Source organism: Manis javanica, chromosome 5, assembly GCF_040802235.1.
Source record: "Manis javanica isolate MJ-LG chromosome 5, MJ_LKY, whole genome shotgun sequence".
Taxonomy (NCBI): domain Eukaryota; kingdom Metazoa; phylum Chordata; class Mammalia; order Pholidota; family Manidae; genus Manis; species Manis javanica.
Window position 1 is genome coordinate 27,880,770 of NC_133160.1, and position 18,935 is coordinate 27,899,704.

Genomic DNA, 18,935 nt, shown 5'->3' on the forward strand with positions numbered 1-18,935 from the left:
CAATTTTCCAAGTAACATGGCTCTGCTCCAGTATGCTAAAGAATTTATACTCCTTGTGGTTCCCAGGATTTTAGATTCAATCTCTCTCAAAACTCAGGTGGGGAAACTAGCTGGAACAGAAACTAGCTGGCCTTGCTCAAACTATGAGGCTAGTGATGGCAGAAATGGGGCCAGCCCTGCCTAGCGCCGTGCAGCCTTCTATGCTTAGAAACTCTAAGTAAAGATACAGGTATCATGATGGTGGCAGGGTTAGGGCTTGTCTTTCACCTCTTACTCAACTTTATTGCAGTATAATTTACATACAATAAAATTCCATCACAAGAAAATTCCCTGGTGCCCCTTAGCAGTCAATTCCGCCCCCCAAATAACCACTGATATGAATCCTGCCCCCATAGATCAGTATTGCTTGACTTTATGTTAATGGAATCATATGGTATGTATTCTTTTCTCCCCCAGTTTTTTACAGTTTAGTTGAGGCAAAACTGTAAAATTGATGTTCAGAAATTGCAACTATTTAAAGTATACAATTTGAAGTGTTTTTAACATATCCCCCCTTTAAACTATCACAAGATAATTTCAAGATAATGCTCACATCCATCACCCCCCAAAATTTCCTCATTTACATTCGTATCCCATTTCTCCCCAACCCACCTCAACTACTCATCTGCTTTCTGTCACTATAAGTTTTCAGTTTCAAGAACTGTATATAGAATCATCCAGTATATATTCTTTTGTGCTTAGCTTCTTTCCCTCAACATAATTATTTTGATTCATTCATGTTGTTGTATCAATACGTCATTCCTTTTTTCCCCCCTGAGCAGCATTTCATGATATAGGAATACCACAACCTGTTTATACATTCATTTATTGATGAACATTGAACTGATTTCTAGTTTGGGACTCATGGAGAAAGCTAATATAAAATTCTTGTGCAAGTGTATTTGTGAATGTAAGTTCTCATTTTTCTTAAGTAAATACCTAGGCATAGAATTGCTGGGCCATTGGGCAGATGTATATTTAAGTTTATAAGAAACTGCCAGACTTTTTTTTTCCAAAGTGGTCGTACCATTTTACACTCTCACCAACTGGTTGAAGTTGAGCATCAGTCTTGATTCCTGTCTTACGGTTTCTGTACTTGTTCCTTCTTCCTAGAATGCCTTTCCACCTGCTTTAGCATGGTTGGCTTTAGATCTCAGTTCAAATATCATATTCTAAAGAGGCTGCTATAGATTGAATTGTGTCCCCTCCACCAAATTCCTATGTCAAATTCATAAGCCTCCATACCTTAGAATGTAACGTATTTGTAGATAATGTCTTTAAAGAGGTGATTAAGTTAAAATGAGCCTGTTAGGGTGGGTTTATTCCAACATGTTTTGTGTCCTTATAAAAAAAAAGAAAAGACACCTGCTCAGAGGTAGGTCTTGTGAAGACACAGGAACCCAACCGCAGGTCAAGGAGAGAGGTCTCAGGAGAAATCAAACCTGCCAACACCTTGATCTTGGACTTCTAGCTTCCAGAACTGTTAGAAAATAAATTTCTATTAAGCCAACCAGTCTGTGTTATTTTGTTATGGCAACCCTAGCAAACTAACACAGAGGCCATTCACTAATCACCATTTTGCAACAACAACAACAGTAATAATAATAAAAATTGACTGAGGCCAGAATCATCAATGGATGCTAAAAGCAGTGGGTGAGAGTCTGATGAACTGGACAAATAGTCTCAAAATATCTTCTCACAAGATAATAGTTATAAAGGCAAAATTAGTAACTTTTCAGTGGAGTTCTTTGCACACATCATTTTAACCAGATGATAAGTTAACATCACCAGGATTAGAACAAATCAATGTCATGTGCCTCCTGATGTGACACACTCAGGATACAACTTTCTTTCAGTGATATTCCTGCCAGAAATGCATAACCTGAATCTAATCGGAAGAAAGTATCAGACAAACTCAAATTCAGGAACATCTACAAATAAGTCACCAGTGCTCTTCAAAAATGGCAAGGTCATGAAAGACAAAGGCTGAGTAATTAACTGCCTTTCCTGATTAAAAGAAACTAAAAACAGGCATGACAATTAAACTCAACATGTGATCCTGAATTGGATCCTAAGGGATAGCGATACTATAGGGACAATTAGCAAAATTTAAATATGGAAGGTGTATTAAATAAAAGAATCATATCATTGTTAAAATTCCTGATTTTGATAATTGTACTGATATTATACAAGAGAATGTCCATGTTCTTAGGAAATACACACAAAAGTATACAGGATTAAAGGGGCATATCTGAAACTCTAAAATGATTTAGGAAAAAAGTACACATGCAAGAGAAAATATAATAATGCAAATACAGTAAAATAATAATTTGCTATTCTGGTTGAAAAGTATATGATAATTCTTTATTATTCTTGCAATTTATATGTAAATTTGAAATTTTATTCAAAAGATGTTAGTCTTTCAGTGACCATACTACTGGAGGTGGCCTGTTCCCAACCCCTAGACACTCTTCAACTCTTTTTATCCATCACACTTATCTTGTCCTAAATTATCCCGTGTACTTGTTTATTTAATAACATCTAACATTATTGTGTGCAAGGCCCTGTCCTGTTCTAACTGTATAACCTCAGTGAATTCTCCAACTACTGTTTTTTCTTACAGATAACAATTAAACACACAGAAAGTTAATCAACTTGCACAAGTTCACCCATATTTGTCTCCTCCAGGGACATAGAATCTCAACTAAGGCAGAGTCTGCTTTGTTCACTGCTTTACTCCCAGAGACTTGGGATGGTGCCTAGCACATTACAGGCATTCAGTAAATATCTGTAGATTCAGTTAACAAATGATGGGCACCTACTAGGCATTGGGGTACAAAACATTTAACAAAGTATTTAAAAATCCATACCTAAATGGACCTTACACTGAGCGCTAACCTCATCCCTGCACCCAATTAGCCACTTTATATTCATATACATTCAATTCACTTGGCGCTATCAACCCCGGGAGGTTAAGATCAGTCTACCCATTTTGCAGAAGAGGAGACAGGTCCCGGGTGGGGAAATGATTTACCCGGGATAAACCGGCTAATAGGAGGCAGGGTGTAGATTCCAACCCAGTCCCAGGCGGTTCCCAGGCACCACCTATGAATCAATCAAACGGACCAATCCAATCAACCAACTGGTATTTATTAGGCGCCTACAGCGGGTAGCTCCCCTACACGCAGCCCAGGCGAGAAAGGGAGAGGCAGTTACGGTGCGCAGACAGCTGCGGAGACAGCGCGGCCGCAGCTGATCGCGTGAATTTGGCGCCTGTTTTTTGTTGGTGGGGTGTTCTCGCCTGTGATTGGACCCCGGCGCAACGTGCCCGGTGCGCCGGGCTGCGGCTGCTCTGTCGACCTCTGCAGGACCCGGGAGGCACGGTACTCCAACGGCCTCCCAGGGGATGGGCCACCAGGAACCCCCACTGGCCCGAGTGCTTGCGGGAGGTTCGACTTTTATAAATAGATTATGTAAAAGACTCAGCTGGAGAGAACACGCGGAGAGCGGCAGGAGTCAGGACACCCGGCTCTCCCCCGCCAGCGTCGCTGCCACCATCCGCGCAGCAACAGGCTCAGTAGCTCGCCTGGCCCAGGCCAGCGCCACTCGCCGTGCTACGTACCGGCGGCAGCCCGGGCCTGGAGCGGACCATCCCCAGCCGGGGGCCCCAGCGGGGAAACGGACCGCCCGGAAGTGGAGGGGCGCCGACCAGGTAAGTAAGGGCGCGGCCCGCGAAGTGAAAACAAGCGCTGATGCTGGAGCAACCCCCGCCGCCTCGGGCGCTTGGGGAGGCAAACGGGCCCCAAGTTTGGCGCGCTCAGGGACGCCGAACTTCCACGTTAACGCCCTCCACCCAGAGCCCTCGGGGATGTGGGTCGGTTCGTTGGGCTCGGCTCGGGCTTAATTCAATGGACTGTTTACACCCGGGAGAACACAGGGCGGAACGTAGGGAGGGGGATCCCAGAGGAGTCAGGTAGGAAAAATGGTTTCCACACTCCAAACTGTTTTTTAAGGCAATTTCCATAAATTGTGAAGGCCTTTTGTCCTTGTTTTTCCTATTCTTACACGATAAATTAACTGAGAAGGCGGGTGGTTTTGCTCTTCTTTCCGGCTCCCCCTCTGAGCCATAGCCCTCTGGTTCCGTCTTTCCCGCTTTCCCCTCCCCTCCTGTTCGGTCATTGGCGGTGGCTTCCGTCTTAAAGGAGCCGCGGCCGTCGGAGGAGGAGGTGCGGACGCCCTGCGGCCTGCGCTCTTTGCCTCCTCTCCTCGGCCTCGTTTAACCAATTCTTTCGCCCGCAGGTCACGATCCAAGGTCCCGCTCCTCCTCGTCCCGGGGCCGGACGAAGGGATGAGGCCAGGGGGGCCCGGGCAGCGCCGTTGCTGCTCCCCTCGCCGCCCGCAGCCATGGAAACGGGGGAAGAGGACGGCACCCGTAGAGGTACACAAAGCCCCGCGCGGAAAAGGCGAAGCCCAGTGCCGCGGGCGCCCAGCGCGAAGCTGAGGCCGGCGGCGGCAGCCCAGGCCATGGATCCGGTGGAGGCCGAGGCCCCGGGCGAGGCCTACCCGGTGCGGCAGCGACCAGAGGGCGGCGGCGGGTCGGCTCGGCCGCGGTACAGCCTGTTGGCGGAGATCGGGCGCGGCAGCTACGGCGTGGTTTACGAGGCAGTGGCAGGGCGCAGTGGGGCCCGGGTGGCGGTCAAAAAGATTCGCTGCGACGCCCCCGAAAACGTGGAGCTGGCGCTGGCCGAGTTCTGGGCCCTGACCAGCCTCAAGCGGCGCCACCAGAACGTAGTGCAGTTTGAGGAGTGCGTCCTGCAGCGCAACGGGCTAGCCCAGCGCATGAGCCACGGCAACAAGAGCTCGCAGCTTTACCTGCGCCTGGTGGAGACCTCGCTGAAAGGTAGGAGCGCCACGGGCCATGTGGCCCGCGCAGGGCCTGCATCCTCGGCCCTACATCCCTCGGCCCAAACTGCCCCCAGATCCCAAGGCCCTGGTCCTGGTCCTGTCACCCTGGGCCCAGACACACCCTCTTTTCCCGGGCCGCCTCTATTTCAGGACCCAGGATCAGTCCCCAGCACGAACGTTAGCTTGTGTTTTCATAACAAGTACTCATTAAGTACTAACCATTATCTTAGTAAGTGCTCAGCAGATGTGAACCATTATCATTAAATATCGAGCACTTTTAAGATGGGAGCAGGGTCGTAGAGGGGGTTGGGTTCAGAGTTGGTAGAATCGATGGAAAAACTGCTTAGCCCTCCTCAATCTCTAGGGCCTCTTATCTTTACTTTCCAAAGCAAAGAAAACAAAAAGGTGTTACTGGGCCCTCCCTCACCCCCTCCCTGCCTGGTTCCAAATATCCTGACACCGTCCAGCCCCAGCCCCCAAACTTTTGCTTCCTGCCTTTTCCTCTGAGACCCCCCAACCCCTCATCCCAGAGCAGTCAAGCAAACTGGCGGTTTTCTGGCTAAATCCTCTGGGACCTGCAGAATAATAACCACGCAGGTGGGGCCTAGAACTGTCACATAACATGATCTAACCATCTTTTTTCTATTTTACATTCTTAATCTTTTTCTTAATCCTCTGAGGCTTTGTTTATAGGGAAGATAGGGCTCAGTGAGACAAGGGAGTTTTGCAGTCCGGGGAGAGCTAGTTGTAGTTTTGGGGTTTTAACTTTTGTCAGGGAGTGTATTCATCCTGAGCCTTCATTACTCGCATGTCTTGTTCGGACTACAAGTAACCAACAATCTGTTCAGAGAGGACTGGGCGAGTGGGCTAGAAGTCTTGAGCTCCCTTCTCAGGAAAGAGGTTACTCTTCCTAGGAGTCTACAGAAGTTATTTTAGGTAATAACTTTGTGTAAGTGCTATCTTCTTTTGATAACCAAGGATTTATCAAATACAACTTGAGCAAGGTTAACCAACTTTCAAGGAGAGTCAGTTTGTACTCCTGGTTTCCTTACAATTTTTCATAGCTTAAGTTATATAAATCCAAATCTGTCGCATTCAATGCCTAGATCCTTTCACATTGGGTAATGGTGCCCTCCCTACCTTAAGGATGAACTAGAACTGATGTTTCAAGAACGGGTAAAATTTTGGGTATGGTTGGATAGGGCATCTCGTTTCCAGCTTTTGCCCAACTTTAAGATCCTACAAGCCCATCTCAAGAGAACTAGTTTGCCTCAAGTCAGTTGACGATGGAGGGACATGATCCGTATCACCTGGAGTCCTTTTTAAAAATAGGCTTCCACTTTTTATACCCATCTCTGCTTCATCCACTCTGAAAAGCCCACCCTCTCCTCAGGTGAATATTTGTTTTTGAAGACTTTCCAGGAGATTATTTTACCTTACCTGTATTCTACAAATCTTTACTTCCATCAGACTCTTTCCATTCTGGTCAATGAATGGTCAGGAGTCCATATTACACACTCATTCCCCTTGGGAAATGGGAATTCACTTTGCCAAATGATCCCCTTCTGTCCGCATTCATTGATGCCAATCCTCAGTGGCACCTGGGTTTAGAGTCTTTGCTTCCTCTCACCATATACTGTTAAAATTCTCTGACGTGTACAGTTTCTCAGAACTCCGCAGTAAACAGTGGCAGCATGGCTTAGAGGTTAATACCATGGGCTTTGGGGTTACACTCGCTTTCAGTCTTGGCTGGTCAGAACTGACTGCATGAGACATGGGACAAGTCATTTAAAACTTGTGAGGAGCATTCCTTTATCCATAAGATATGTCATACGGTTGCTCTGCAGCCTCGGAATGTCAGTAGGTGCTCAGCTAAGGTGGACTTCACTGTCTAGCAAGTTCAGGCTATGTTTTGAATCTTTCCCACCATTAGTGGAATTGAGATGCCCGGTATTCTTGTTCAAGTTTCCCTTTCTTGTTTGACTACGGAACACATCTTATTGCCTGTGTTGTCAGCAACACCAAGTTGACAGAAATGCTGGTGTTTTCGTCCTCCCTTTGTGAACTAAAACTGAGGCCTAGAGAAATGAAATGTTTTGCTTTAGGCCACATGGCTCATATGTTCCTTTTCAATTGCTTAGAGTCCTCAAAATATTTGAGCCTCTGCTATGAGTCAGGTAATGTTCTGGGATCAGCCATAGGGGCAGTAAAGAAAATGGGCATTGCCTCAGTTTACAAAATTGCCATTCAGGTTTACGTTTCAAGTGTTAAGTTAGCAGTCAGTAAATATGCATTTGTTTTTGTTTTGTGTTTGCTGTTAATATTCAAGTGTAGACTAAAGACCCACATCACTCCAGGTTAACTTTTCCTGACTTCAGCTTCCAAAATTTAGCAGTCAATCTGCCCAGGGGCACTGGGTTTAGGCACACTGGTAGCGTTCAGAAATGTCAGTTGGAAGGAATTTTAGAGATAATCTGGTTCATCTCTGTCAATAAAGTCACTTGTAGTCACTTTCTGCCCAGTCTCCTGCAATTTAGAGTAATTTTGAAATAAGACCAAAAAGTGCTAATTGCCTTAAAGTCTCAACTGAACCAAATCCACATACTTTTTAATGAGTCCTTATAGCCTATTTGCAGGTGGGGGAAAAGACACTCTCTTCCCCAAAGAAACTTAATTTGAAAATTTTGAGGACCTGTGGAAGACTTCATACTAATCAAGGTCACCAGCGGAAAAGGCAGGTTGGCTCTATAAGGACTCAGTACAGATGTGCAGAATTAACAGGAATAAGAATCAGAAGTTGGCAGAGAAAATGGGCTTAAAAGGCGGCTGCCTAGGGCCATGCGGATAGGGAGAGAAGAGAGAAAGTGGGATTGATTTAACAGTTAAGCCAAATAGAGAATAGTTGCTTTTCCTCTTTCAGTACCGGTTCTCTAGTGAATACTCAGACATTTCTATAGTCATTTGACATAGAAATAATCCAAAGAAAAGGGAAACTCCATACCTCAGTTCTTGGTCTGATCCAACTTTTTTTGATGGATTTCTGTGTCTTACGGCTTCGGTTTCTCTCAGAACATAGACTCGACAAGTCCTACCCAGATCATTATTTGGAGAACAGAAGTTTCAGAATCAGTAGGGGTCTTGGATGCCTAATCTGGCCTTGTGTTTCACAGAGAAGGAAACTGAAGCCAGAAAAGAGCTGACTTGGCCCCAAATGAGTTAATGGTACCATTCAAACCAGTCCCCAGGGTTTTTTAAAATCAGACTAACAATCCTATAAGTTACTGGGTTGATGAGTCGGTGTCTTTGTTCAACCCTACAGAGGAATGAAAGCATCAGCAGTTTGCTTTTATCCCCTTGTTTCCTTTACTAAAGGACCCTGTGCCAAAAGCACCTAAAACTAAGGTCAAGATTACCGCCACTGAGAAGACAGCTGGTGAGCCCCAGCTCACTGTCAAACTCAGGAATACTGGTGCTCCCTCTGATACACACACTGACACGTAGTAGGGCAAATGAAGAAATAGCACAGAGCTTTCTGACAAATAGCAACAAATAAGGACAAATATGTGTATATATAACCAGGACAAACTCTCAAGGCTCAGAATACTGAATTATTAGTTTAGAAAAGTGGGATCCTAGCTTATTCTAATTTGTAAGACACTAGTACTTTACCAGTTAAAGTTTGCTGTACTCAAGATATCTTTAAGTGGCTTGACATGGGTGGGAATCTAGGCCCTTAGGAGGTAGTCCTGTCTGTGCACTGAGAGCCAGTGGTGGCTGAGCCACTGTGCACTGTTAGAAGAAACTGTGCAACATTTCTTCCAAGAGGCACACAAAACGTGCCCAAGTGACCACAGTTAACGTCACTGGTGGTGGGTATCCCAGAAAACAAGTTCCTTCTGGGAGTAAAGAGGCATGGGGGAGTAGGGGAAGGAAGTAGAAGTGGACTTCAGTCGCTGAGCACAGGGTAGGATGGGGAGCAAGACCCGGGTCTTGGCTGTGGATTGGCTGCCAGCCCGCAAACCAAAGCCCCCCACCCCCCACCCCCACTGGCCCAGCACTCCCCATCCCCAGCCTATTGGGTGCCAAGGGAAACCTTAGGGTCAGAGCTGGGCCACCTGAGCCCAGGCCCTGAGAAAGCAACTCTGAATTCTCCACTGGAGCTTAGGGCCTCAGAGTTGAGACATCCCCCACGTAAAGGCAGAGAGCTGGGTAGCGATAACTTGGCTACTCTGACACAGTCAAAAAGTGGCCCTAGGGACCCTGGGAATTAACTGGATACAACAGAACAGTGGTGTTGACTTGGAGTCAGCTGGTTTTAGCCCCAGTTTCACCTGCTTAAGAGCTGCAACTTACTGATTGCTCTGTGCCAGGTACTTTTCTAAAGGTTTTCTGTTAACAGAATTAGTGCCCAGAGCCACCTTTTGAAGTAAGTGCTGTAATTAGCCCTGTTTCGCAGGTGAGGTGACTGAGGCACTGATGGGACGGAAATCACCCATATAAAACAGCTAAGCAGATAAGCCAGCATCCAAGCCCAGGCGTTCTAGCTTGACTCTGCTTTTTCTTAACAGCTGTGCTGCACTCAGGACAGGTGGCTTAAGTTCTGGGTTCATTTTTTCTTGGTTAAATGGGCATAATCATATTTTAGAAACTAATGGCTACTGTTTATTTTTAATTCTGTGTTAATCAGTACTTGAGGCACTGCTGCTCTCTATTGGTGCCTCCCGTGAGTCTCAGTTCCCTACTCTTGAATGTACTGAGACAACCATGCAGACTCTTCTCTTGCTACTGACTAGCCTGCCTTCTGTGTGTGCTGGGGATTTTAGATACCAGCCCCAGGAGGTAGGAACAACCCTTACTTGAGAGCTTTCCTTAATTGGGGTTGCATTGGGTAGGGCTTTTTGTGGTATAAACTCTCAAGGAGGGCTTAGCTTTCCAATAGAACATGAGTTTATTTTTAAACTTAGATTTAGCCTGTGGTGGTATCCTTAGGGCCAGGAGCCCTCCTTAGTGACTCGCAAATTCTCGATCTTTACCTAATTGTCTTTAAGGTACATATTCTGCATGTCTCCTACCAGAATTTACCCTATTCTTTCCCTTTTTTCTCAAGCCTCTCCAGCTCACAGTTCTCATCTTGATTCATTTCACCCAGTTATTGAGCACATAACGTACTGTGTGTGAGGTACATTGTGGAAGCTCAAAGCCTTGGTGTGCCCAACTCAGTGGAGGTAGACACAGCACAACACTGCAGTCTGGGGAGGTACTCTGGGGGAGCAGCTGCCAGGAATCTGGACTAAGTTTGGGGGGGTGGGGGAGGATGAGTTGTAAAAGGGTAAATCAGAAGCCATCCTAGCAAGAGGTATGGCCTAGTTATGTGGCAAGACCCACTTCATGTGGAGTAAGGAGCCAGATTGCTGTGGGTTACTCCCCACTCTGGCTAGTAGAGTCTGCTTCTCAACAAGATCCTTATAATGTTCGAATACTAGTAGTTAGCCTTTCATAGTATTTTCATATTCATTCTCTCATTTAATCCTCTCCATTTAAGTTGTTTTCGTAACCTGGTCTCAACACATGAGAAAATCAAGACCCATCAAGGTCAAGTAACTTGTCCAGTACCATACCAGTAAAGAGTTAGGCTCTAGATTAACAACCAGATGTTCTTCCTAGTTTCCATGTTCTTGACATGCTGACTGTACCAGGGGGCTGCCAGTGGTGTCCAGACCCATTAACATAGCAGTTGTCTCTCTGGTGTCCAGGTATGATGCAGGATGGTTCATGTGTCACTGTTAAGGCTTACAATAGCCCAGTGAGATACGTGTCTCTTCCCAGTTTATGAAAGATGAAACAGTTTGATAGGCTTTTCAGACCTTTGCCCAGGGTCACATAGCCGTGTCAGTGAAAGAGTAGGGGTGTTGACCCCAGGCCTGGCTGGCTCCACAGCCCTTGTCCTTCCTGTTGTGCCTTGGGTTCATAATTGGCTTCTCGTTTCCTGGAAGGACACTATATCTTGCCCTGGCAGCCACCCTAGGAGGTCATCTCTTTAGTGTACAATGACATTTGACTAATCTTACAAAGTATTTTGGATACTTTGTATCTTGAGCTCGACCCAGCCTGTCTATAAAAACAGACACAGCCCAAGGTCACTGGGGCTGGGACAGGGCTCAGTCCTTATGTCCTTGGGGAGACCTGGTGGATGCATCCTTGCCTTCAGCTCCTCAGGCTTGGTCTTCAGCTGAGCCACTTTAAATAGGTTAATCTGCAACTCTTAACTGATCAGAAACAGGGATGGCTGCAGTCATAACAAATTCAAACTTCATTTTTCTAGATTCCTTTCTAATCCATTTTCTTAAACAATTTCATATTCTTTCACTTCATATTAAATTTGCTTATGACATGTTATGTAAGCTCTCTGTTGGCTTTTTATGTAAGTAAATTTTGTTGAAGTATAAGCACTCATCCAAGTGGCAGTACCGTAATTGCCACTGGCTGCTCCTGACAGTTGTCTCAGGTCTTCCTTCCTACTTGCCTCATGGAGTACCAGTTCTGGATATTTTTGGCACTTAGTGTGCCCTTTTCATTGCTGTTGGTGGTGTGGGTTTTCGTTTTTGTTTTTGTCTTTTTGGCACTCCCAAGTTCCTAGAGGGGGACTTCTGTATCAAATGGATTGAGCATTTTAAGACTTGTGGTACATGTTGCTGAATTGTCATCTCGGCACACTGAAGTCAAAATCATAATTAGTCCTCTGTTGAGAAATGACTAAATGTTGTGTGGTTGGACTGTCAACACCAGGGATTTGATGGACATTATATTCTTTGGACACATACATAATAGTTTGCTTAACAAGGAAATTTTTGTCAAAATGAGCAGTGGGCTGTAAAAGTAAAACATCTAGGTGTTAAATGCTGCCGGCACCAAGAGGCTGCAGTAGAGCATCATGGTTAAATCCAGGCTGTGGGGATGGGGACTGTGGGGTGTGCCCGTAACTATCTGTGAGACCATGACATAGGTAGGTTATTTAATCTTCTGAGCCTCAGTTTCCTTACCTGTGGAAGGGGATATAATTATCATCTAAGTAGAAAGGGGTTTGGAGTAAAGAGAATTGGCTGGAGTACTCTCTGAATTCTTCCTTTCCATCATGCATGACACATGAGAAGTCCTGTTGATTCTAAACCTCCAAGACCTTTCCTTCCTCCCTTGACAGCCCTCACTTCTGGTTTCCAGACCTCCTGGTGAATCCCTTCACCAGTCTGCCTTCCATTTCTAAGTCCTCCTCACACCTCCCTGGGGAACTTGTTTCATCAATTCTAAAACATGCTCTTTCACACGTTAGCATCTTGGAAATCAGAACCTGACATAGTCGATGGTGTGGCATAGTGCTGTCAACAGCCTGTAGTTCTTAAACTTGATGATTTCTTAGATTTAATAAGCAGTGCACTTCCTAAAATATATCAAGAACTTTACTTCCCATTTCTCAGTCTAAGTTTGTATCTTTTTGTCTTTCAGACACCATTTCTTGTGAGAGTACCTCCAGCTGCTTCCTCTCCAGCCTCATTTCAACCCTTCTCCTGCTCTCTCTTTGCTGCTTACCCCAGATTACCTGGGTTTCTCTCTGCAAACACGCTCCCAAGTTCCTAGAGGGGGACTAGAGAGTTCCTAGGACTCACCCTCTTCATCCCATCCCAGGAGACACAGGTCAAGGGGCTGCTCTCCCAGTGACTCTCATCCTAACCACCTCTTCCTGCTCCTCCTCCTGTCCTATCCCTTGTTCCCATAGCTGTAGTCATTCTGCTTCTAGTGAGCAGAAACCTTTGTTTGTAAGGGCAGAGACTGCTTCTGAACTCGTCTCAATGCTGGTGTCTGCAAGCAGTGTGTGCTCAGGAAATGAAGTGGAATTGACTAGAGTATGGAAGCCTGACTTCTGGAGGCTTGGGAACAGGCTTTAAAAGTCCTGGGTATTTTGTGTCTCTTTTTAGGAGGTGACTGCTCATGCTGTTTGTCCCAAAAGTTCATACTGAGTTATCTTTATGCTGAGATGGCTGGCCTCAAGCTTCAGAGTAGAGGAGGCACCTTTTGTTAGGAGACTCCAATGCTACTTATTTCTATGTAATGAGATTCGAGACACCTGCTTGGTTCCCCGCCGCCACCATTTTCTCTGTCTCCCTGTGAACTGTGGCATAGGATACTTGAAATACAGGTCTCCTGGTTATTGGATTTGGGGAAAGGTAATAGAGCTATCCTGAAGGTGGGCCTACCTGCCTTTCTTTAAGTCAAAGTGCATTTCTTCGCGCCCCAGTGACCTGATGGATGGCATTGTCGGTGGAAGGACCTGGCTGTGGAGGCTCACACCCTACCAAACCACTCGAGACAGTGATTGTGTCAAGTTGCTGGACCTTTCTCTTAGTTTCCCCCAGTGAAACTGTCCAGCAAGGTGACAGCTCACATAATGGGCCTCTGAAACAGTACCTGGAACCCGGTGGGTTCTCATATGTTCATTCACCACAAACCTTTATCACCTCCAAGTAACACTCTGACGCCTTTTTCCACCTTTAGGAAGCTAAATCTTTAGCTCTTTAATCTTACAGAACTGTCGGTTATACCAAACAAGAGAACTGTAAAAATTAAGTAAATGTTTTCAGTTATTTCGAAAACCTGTTGATTTCATGTAGGGGATTCCATTAGTTCTGCATGTGTCTGTTCCAGTTACACCTCCTGAATCTGGGGAATAACCACAGGGTGGCTTCGGGGACCCACTGAAATGGACCTGAAACTAAAACTGCATTGATGGCCTGTTACCTGTAAGCTTCTGCTTTGCCTGGTGGACCACAGTGACATTTCTGGTCCCCAGGAATTAGTGTCACTTCAGAACCAGTGTTTGAGAATTCCCGAAAGTCTGCCCTTTTCCCTTCCCCAGTGTATGAACACCTTGGTAAACTAAGACAAGGGCCTTGGCTGGTCAGAAGAGAAATTGGGCAAATCAAGTAGGATAGCATTCAAGCTGGGCCCTAAGGTGTACATTTGATGCCCACAGAAAGCTGGGTAAGAAGGAGGGTGCGATTTAGATAGATCACCACCAGAAAGAGTGGCCTGGTCTGGCTACAACATGGCTATTAGCGATTACATCCTCAGACAAGGGATGTAATCATCCACTTTCATTTTCTGATCTATTTCATCTTTTGCCTGACATCTGAGAGCTTCATTCAGTGGTCTGCTATGCCAGGATCATTGAAGTCAGTGACTCCTAGGACTCAGCTGAGGTCTGGTAGGAACGATGATGTTAGTGATGCTAGCATGTGATTTCCCCAGCATGTCTTACAAAAATGTATTTCATGCCTGTGATAACTCAGTAGTACGTGGCATAGGTGGCACCCTCACTCAATGGATGAGGAGACTGAAGCTCAGAGAGGTTCAGAGACTTGCCCAAGGTTCTAGCCAGCTTTCTGTCATACCTCAGCCTCCCCATATTTTCCTTTGAACCCAGAAACCACCCAGTAAACTACTGGGCAGAGCTTGTCCTCTGGCCTGTATTCTTCCTCTTACTTCACCCTGGCTTGCTGCACAAGAAATGTATCAAGTGCTCATCCCTTCCCTCCATCTCACCGTGAGTAGTTGGGGGCCCAGGTGGGCGATTGGCCAGAAGGAAAGGGCCGGAATTCTAACATGCCTCTTAGGGTCTTTAGTGAGCAGCTGGGGATTTCTGCATGAAAACACATGCTGCAGCTTCTGGTGAAATAAGCCCAGGGCCCTTGGCTATGCAAAGAAGAGCTGTCTGTCTCTGGGCTGGTCTCTGCTTTCCTCCGTTTTCCATTCTGTCACACTCAGGCTGCTGTGTCTGATTCTGAGCACTGCTTCCTGTCCAGGGCTTTTCCCTCCGCAAACAGCTCTCTCCCTCAGCATCTCCTGAGCTCAGCTCACACCCCTGAGCAAGCCCCTTGGGCTGGTCCCAAGGGCCTCACCCACTCGCTGTTGTCGGACACCCCCTTCACCCTTTTCTCTCTCCCTGCATTCTCCTAACCTGGACTTGTGCTGGAGTCTGTTTTGCAGACTTTTTTTTTTTTTTTGCTTGAGTTGTTATAGTTACCAACTTTGTATATAAAATAATCATTCCCCACCCTTTATTTCCCCACCAGAAATAATGTTTTCTGATGTGGCAGAAGGAATTTGATGGCTTTTTAATCGTTTCCTTTCTGGCTCTACCACCAGCAAACATTTCTTGCCCTCCTTTTTGGGGGTCTTTCCTCTGGGGCCTAGATTAATCCAGGCTTCAGATCACTGCTTGGTTTTGCAGTGTGTTTTGATAAAAGAGCCCCAGCCCACTACAGCTGATGACCTAGAAAGAGGATTATGTGATGGGAAACAACTGACTTCAAAAAAAAAACCCATCTGCCTCAAACTGGTTCTACCTGTATTACGTTGGTTGTAATATAAACGAATTATATAATTACAGGGGAAGTGAGATCTCTCAGATTGTGGTAAAAACCTGAAGCTTTTGCCTTGTCCATGTAGTCATCTTCTTGCCTCAACCTAGAACTCCAGAACTACTGGCTTTGGCAGACGCTGGGTGAGGAGTGCATCACTCTGGTAGAATGGAAACACCATGCTAGGTTCAGAGGACTTGTCTGCAGGCTCTGGCTCAGTCACAGATATTCCATGTGACCACCCAGGGCAGGCCTAGCCTCATCAGCAAGATATTACATCCATCTATTTAGACTTGACTTTGGGGGGCAGTGGTGGTTAGCAAGTAACTTCAGGTAAGGGCTCAGTGTGCCATTAATTGTTCTACGAAGAACAGTTGGTTCTGTTGGGAGATGTCAGTCACCAACTTGCCTGGAGTTTCTGGTTCAAAAGGAAAGACTTTGGGAAAGGCTGAGTTGGAATGTCAAGCCAACACGTTATTCCACCTCATATACATCTCCTTCCGACCCCACTGTTCTCCACAGGCTTCCTGTTTACACCTCTCTGGTCCATTCATTCCTGTATTCTATTAGGCATTCCATCTCAACCTAGAATTCCCTTCTTCCTGTGTGACCTACTTACTGCCTGTCCTTTAGGGGTTATTAACGCAGTTCTTCCCCTTCTGACTTCTTTAGATCTGGCAGCACTTACCCACCCTTCACTGTTCACAAAAGTTGGCCTTGATGCAAATGCTTGTGAAGCTTGCCATTTTAGATACATGTCTCCTTGAAATTGGGCTTCATAGAGACAGGGGCCTGCTATGTACCTAACCTGTGGTGGGCATATGGTAGCTAGCAGAAAGCTGGTGGGTTGGAGTGTGCCTCTGAAATAAAATTGTAGTGCCATTCTGGACACATTGACAAGGATCATTATACAAGTCAGGAAAGAAGGAAGGGATGGTAGCCTGCCTGGTTTGGAGTAACACATATTTCATGGCTGCGTTGCGTGCTTTACCTCACTTCAGCAGCTCTGGGCCATGTGGGTGCGGGGGTGCTGCCTGTTTGGAGACACCATAACGAAGCAGAATAGCTTCCCAGTTAGATGGATTTGAGTCTCTTTACTAAGTCTGTGAGCCTCAGATTCTTCATTTTATAAGAGGGGGGCTATTTCCTCCCACTCCGGTGGTGGTAAATATTAAGCTCGTTGGCAAGTACCCAGTTACACATGGCCATTTACAGGTGAAGAAGCAGAAGTAGAAACTTGGAAAGGTGAACTCAGCTGCCTGCTGGCTATTCAGCCTGTCGGCAGTAAACCAGAGTTACTTCCCAGGCATTCTAATTTCCAAATCCAGGCATTTGACACCAGTCCCTGCAGCCTCTGTCAGACCTTGACTGATCCTGTGTGAGCAGAGCAGGCCTGCTTGTGTAGAGCTGGCTCGGTGCCAGTTGAGTTGGTCCTCTTGGCTTGGAGCCATTGTCCCCACGGTCACTCCTGCTCTGATAGGCTGTGTTCCTTAGTCTGCAGGTGGTGTGAATGTGACCATCTCACTCAAGCTCTTTCCCGCCCTCCTTTGATTTAGGAGAAAGGATCCTGGGTTATGCTGAGGAGCCCTGCTATCTCTGGTTTGTCATGGAGTTCTGTGAAGGCGGAGACCTGAATCAGTATGTCCTGTCCCGGAGGCCGGACCCAGCTACCAACAAAAGCTTCATGCTTCAGCTCACGAGCGCCATTGCCTTCCTGCACAAAAACCACATCGTGCACAGGGACCTAAAGCCAGACAACATCCTCATCACAGAGAGGTCTGGCACCCCCATCCTCAAGGTGGCAGACTTTGGACTCAGCAAGGTCTGTGCTGGGTTGGCCCCCCGAGGCAAAGAGGGCAATCAAGACAACAAAAATGTGAATGTGAATAAGTACTGGCTGTCCTCAGCCTGTGGCTCAGACTTCTACATGGCCCCCGAAGTCTGGGAAGGACACTACACAGCCAAGGCTGACATCTTTGCCCTGGGCATTATCATCTGGGCAATGATAGAAAGAATCACTTTCATTGACTCTGAGACCAAGAAGGAGCTCCTGGGGACCTATATCAAACAGGGGACTGAGATCGTCCCTGTTGGTGAGGCGCTGCTAGAAAACCCAAAGATGGAGTTGCACATCCCCCAGAAACGCAGGACTTCCATGTCTGAGGGGATCAAGCAGCTCTTGAAAGATATGTTAGCTGCTAACCCACAGGACCGGCCTGATGCCTTTGAACTTGAAACCAGAATGGACCAGGTCACATGTGCTGCTTAAAATTCAGGGTAAAGCATCTTGGGTGTTTTTAAACTAGGTGAGTGTACCTTTGGTTCTGCATGCACACTTCCTGGACTGGATTCTTTATCCTGGGCCCTGGAGTGGGGCCAGGGGGGCAGTACAGGTCTGAGGAGAACCAAGTTCTTGTTATCAAAGTTCCCCCAAGTCTTGTTGAGATAGGAGATACGAGTATGAGTTGGAAAGTCTAGGGAAGCTCTCTGAGTGGACATCACATTTGAGCTGAGTATCTTCAAAGTCTTTTAGAAACCCTTTTTCTCATCAGTTAATAAATGCTAAAGGTAGAAAATGTACAAAAGAGGTATGGACAGTTTTTGGAGAATAAATGCTACCCCTGATCATCCCTCCTGCTCACACATCCAGGTCTGCAGTTTAGCTTTTGCTGTAGTTAGTGGAGCTTATTTCCTGCTTTTTTATTCAATGCTCATCTGAGCATTTCCCTGTGTCATACTTTGAAAGTATGGCTTTTAGCAATCGGCCTTATATTATATGTACCAAAATGGACCATTCCCCTACTTTAGATATCAGGTGGCTTCTGCATTTTAGGTCCTGTAAACATGTGTGAATGAGTATTCTCATACGCAAGTCTTTGCCTATTGGGCAAATTTATTGTGGGCTTTCAGTGTCGGGTACTGTGGGCCTGGTGTAATGATGTAAGCAAAATTAGAAACATGCTGTATGCTCATAAATTCTGCAGCTTACTTGGGGAGAGAAACCTTATCATTGATCATAGTTGCTTTACAAGGAAGAAGTATTAAGGGAGATTTACCCTTGAGAGGATGTTTCCCAGAGGCAAGAATGGGGAATGGGGGGCAGGAGGAGCTTTTCAGGTCAAAGGACTAGCTTCCACAAAGGACCTGAAGTGGAAGGAGCCTAGCACATTTAAGAGAGACTATTAGTGTGGGTTAGTGAGGAGTGTAGACATGTGGTTATCGGGGAGGACGGTGACCAGCCAGTGGGAAATACAGAAGTCTGCGAGGAACTCCAGGGGTAGTTCAGTTGGACCACAGTCTGAGGTGTGAGTGAGGGAAGTAAGATCAGAAATCAGGCAAAGCATGGGACCGTAGAATTTGACCTTGACTTAGGCATTTGGAAGCCACCTGGGGACAAGAGCAGAACAATGCAGCATTAAGAACTTCAGCTTGTGCAAGTTGAATTGAACATAAGATTGGAGACTGGGGGGCCAGTTGGACAGACTATCTCACTCACAGTAGTAAGGGATGTTGTTGAACCTGAAATTGAGTAGCACTGAGCATAGAGGACTGCCTGTATCTTCAGAGCAGATAACTGGC

General features: G+C 46.2%; 1 protein-coding gene across 4 annotated transcripts in view; it reads left to right on the top strand.

Moving 5' to 3' along the window:
• The first annotated feature begins 3,193 nt into the window (after positions 1–3,193).
• Positions 3,194–18,935, top strand: part of STK35 (serine/threonine kinase 35) — a 40,214-nt gene continuing 24,472 nt past the window's right edge. For 3 of the 4 annotated variants that reach the window (XR_012131505.1, XR_012131506.1, XM_017680174.3), the window contains exons 1-3: positions 3,194–3,751; positions 4,339–4,939; positions 16,913–17,662. Coding sequence is in view for 2 of the 4 variants with exons in the window: in XM_017680174.3 (XP_017535663.3) it covers positions 3,446–3,751; positions 4,339–4,939; positions 16,913–17,625 (1,620 nt within the window). In the remaining 2 variants the exon portion in view is untranslated. Of the gene's footprint in view, positions 3,752–4,243; positions 4,266–4,338; positions 4,940–16,912; positions 17,663–18,935 lie in introns of those variants that run through there. The other variant, XM_036996445.2, reaches the window with a different exon arrangement.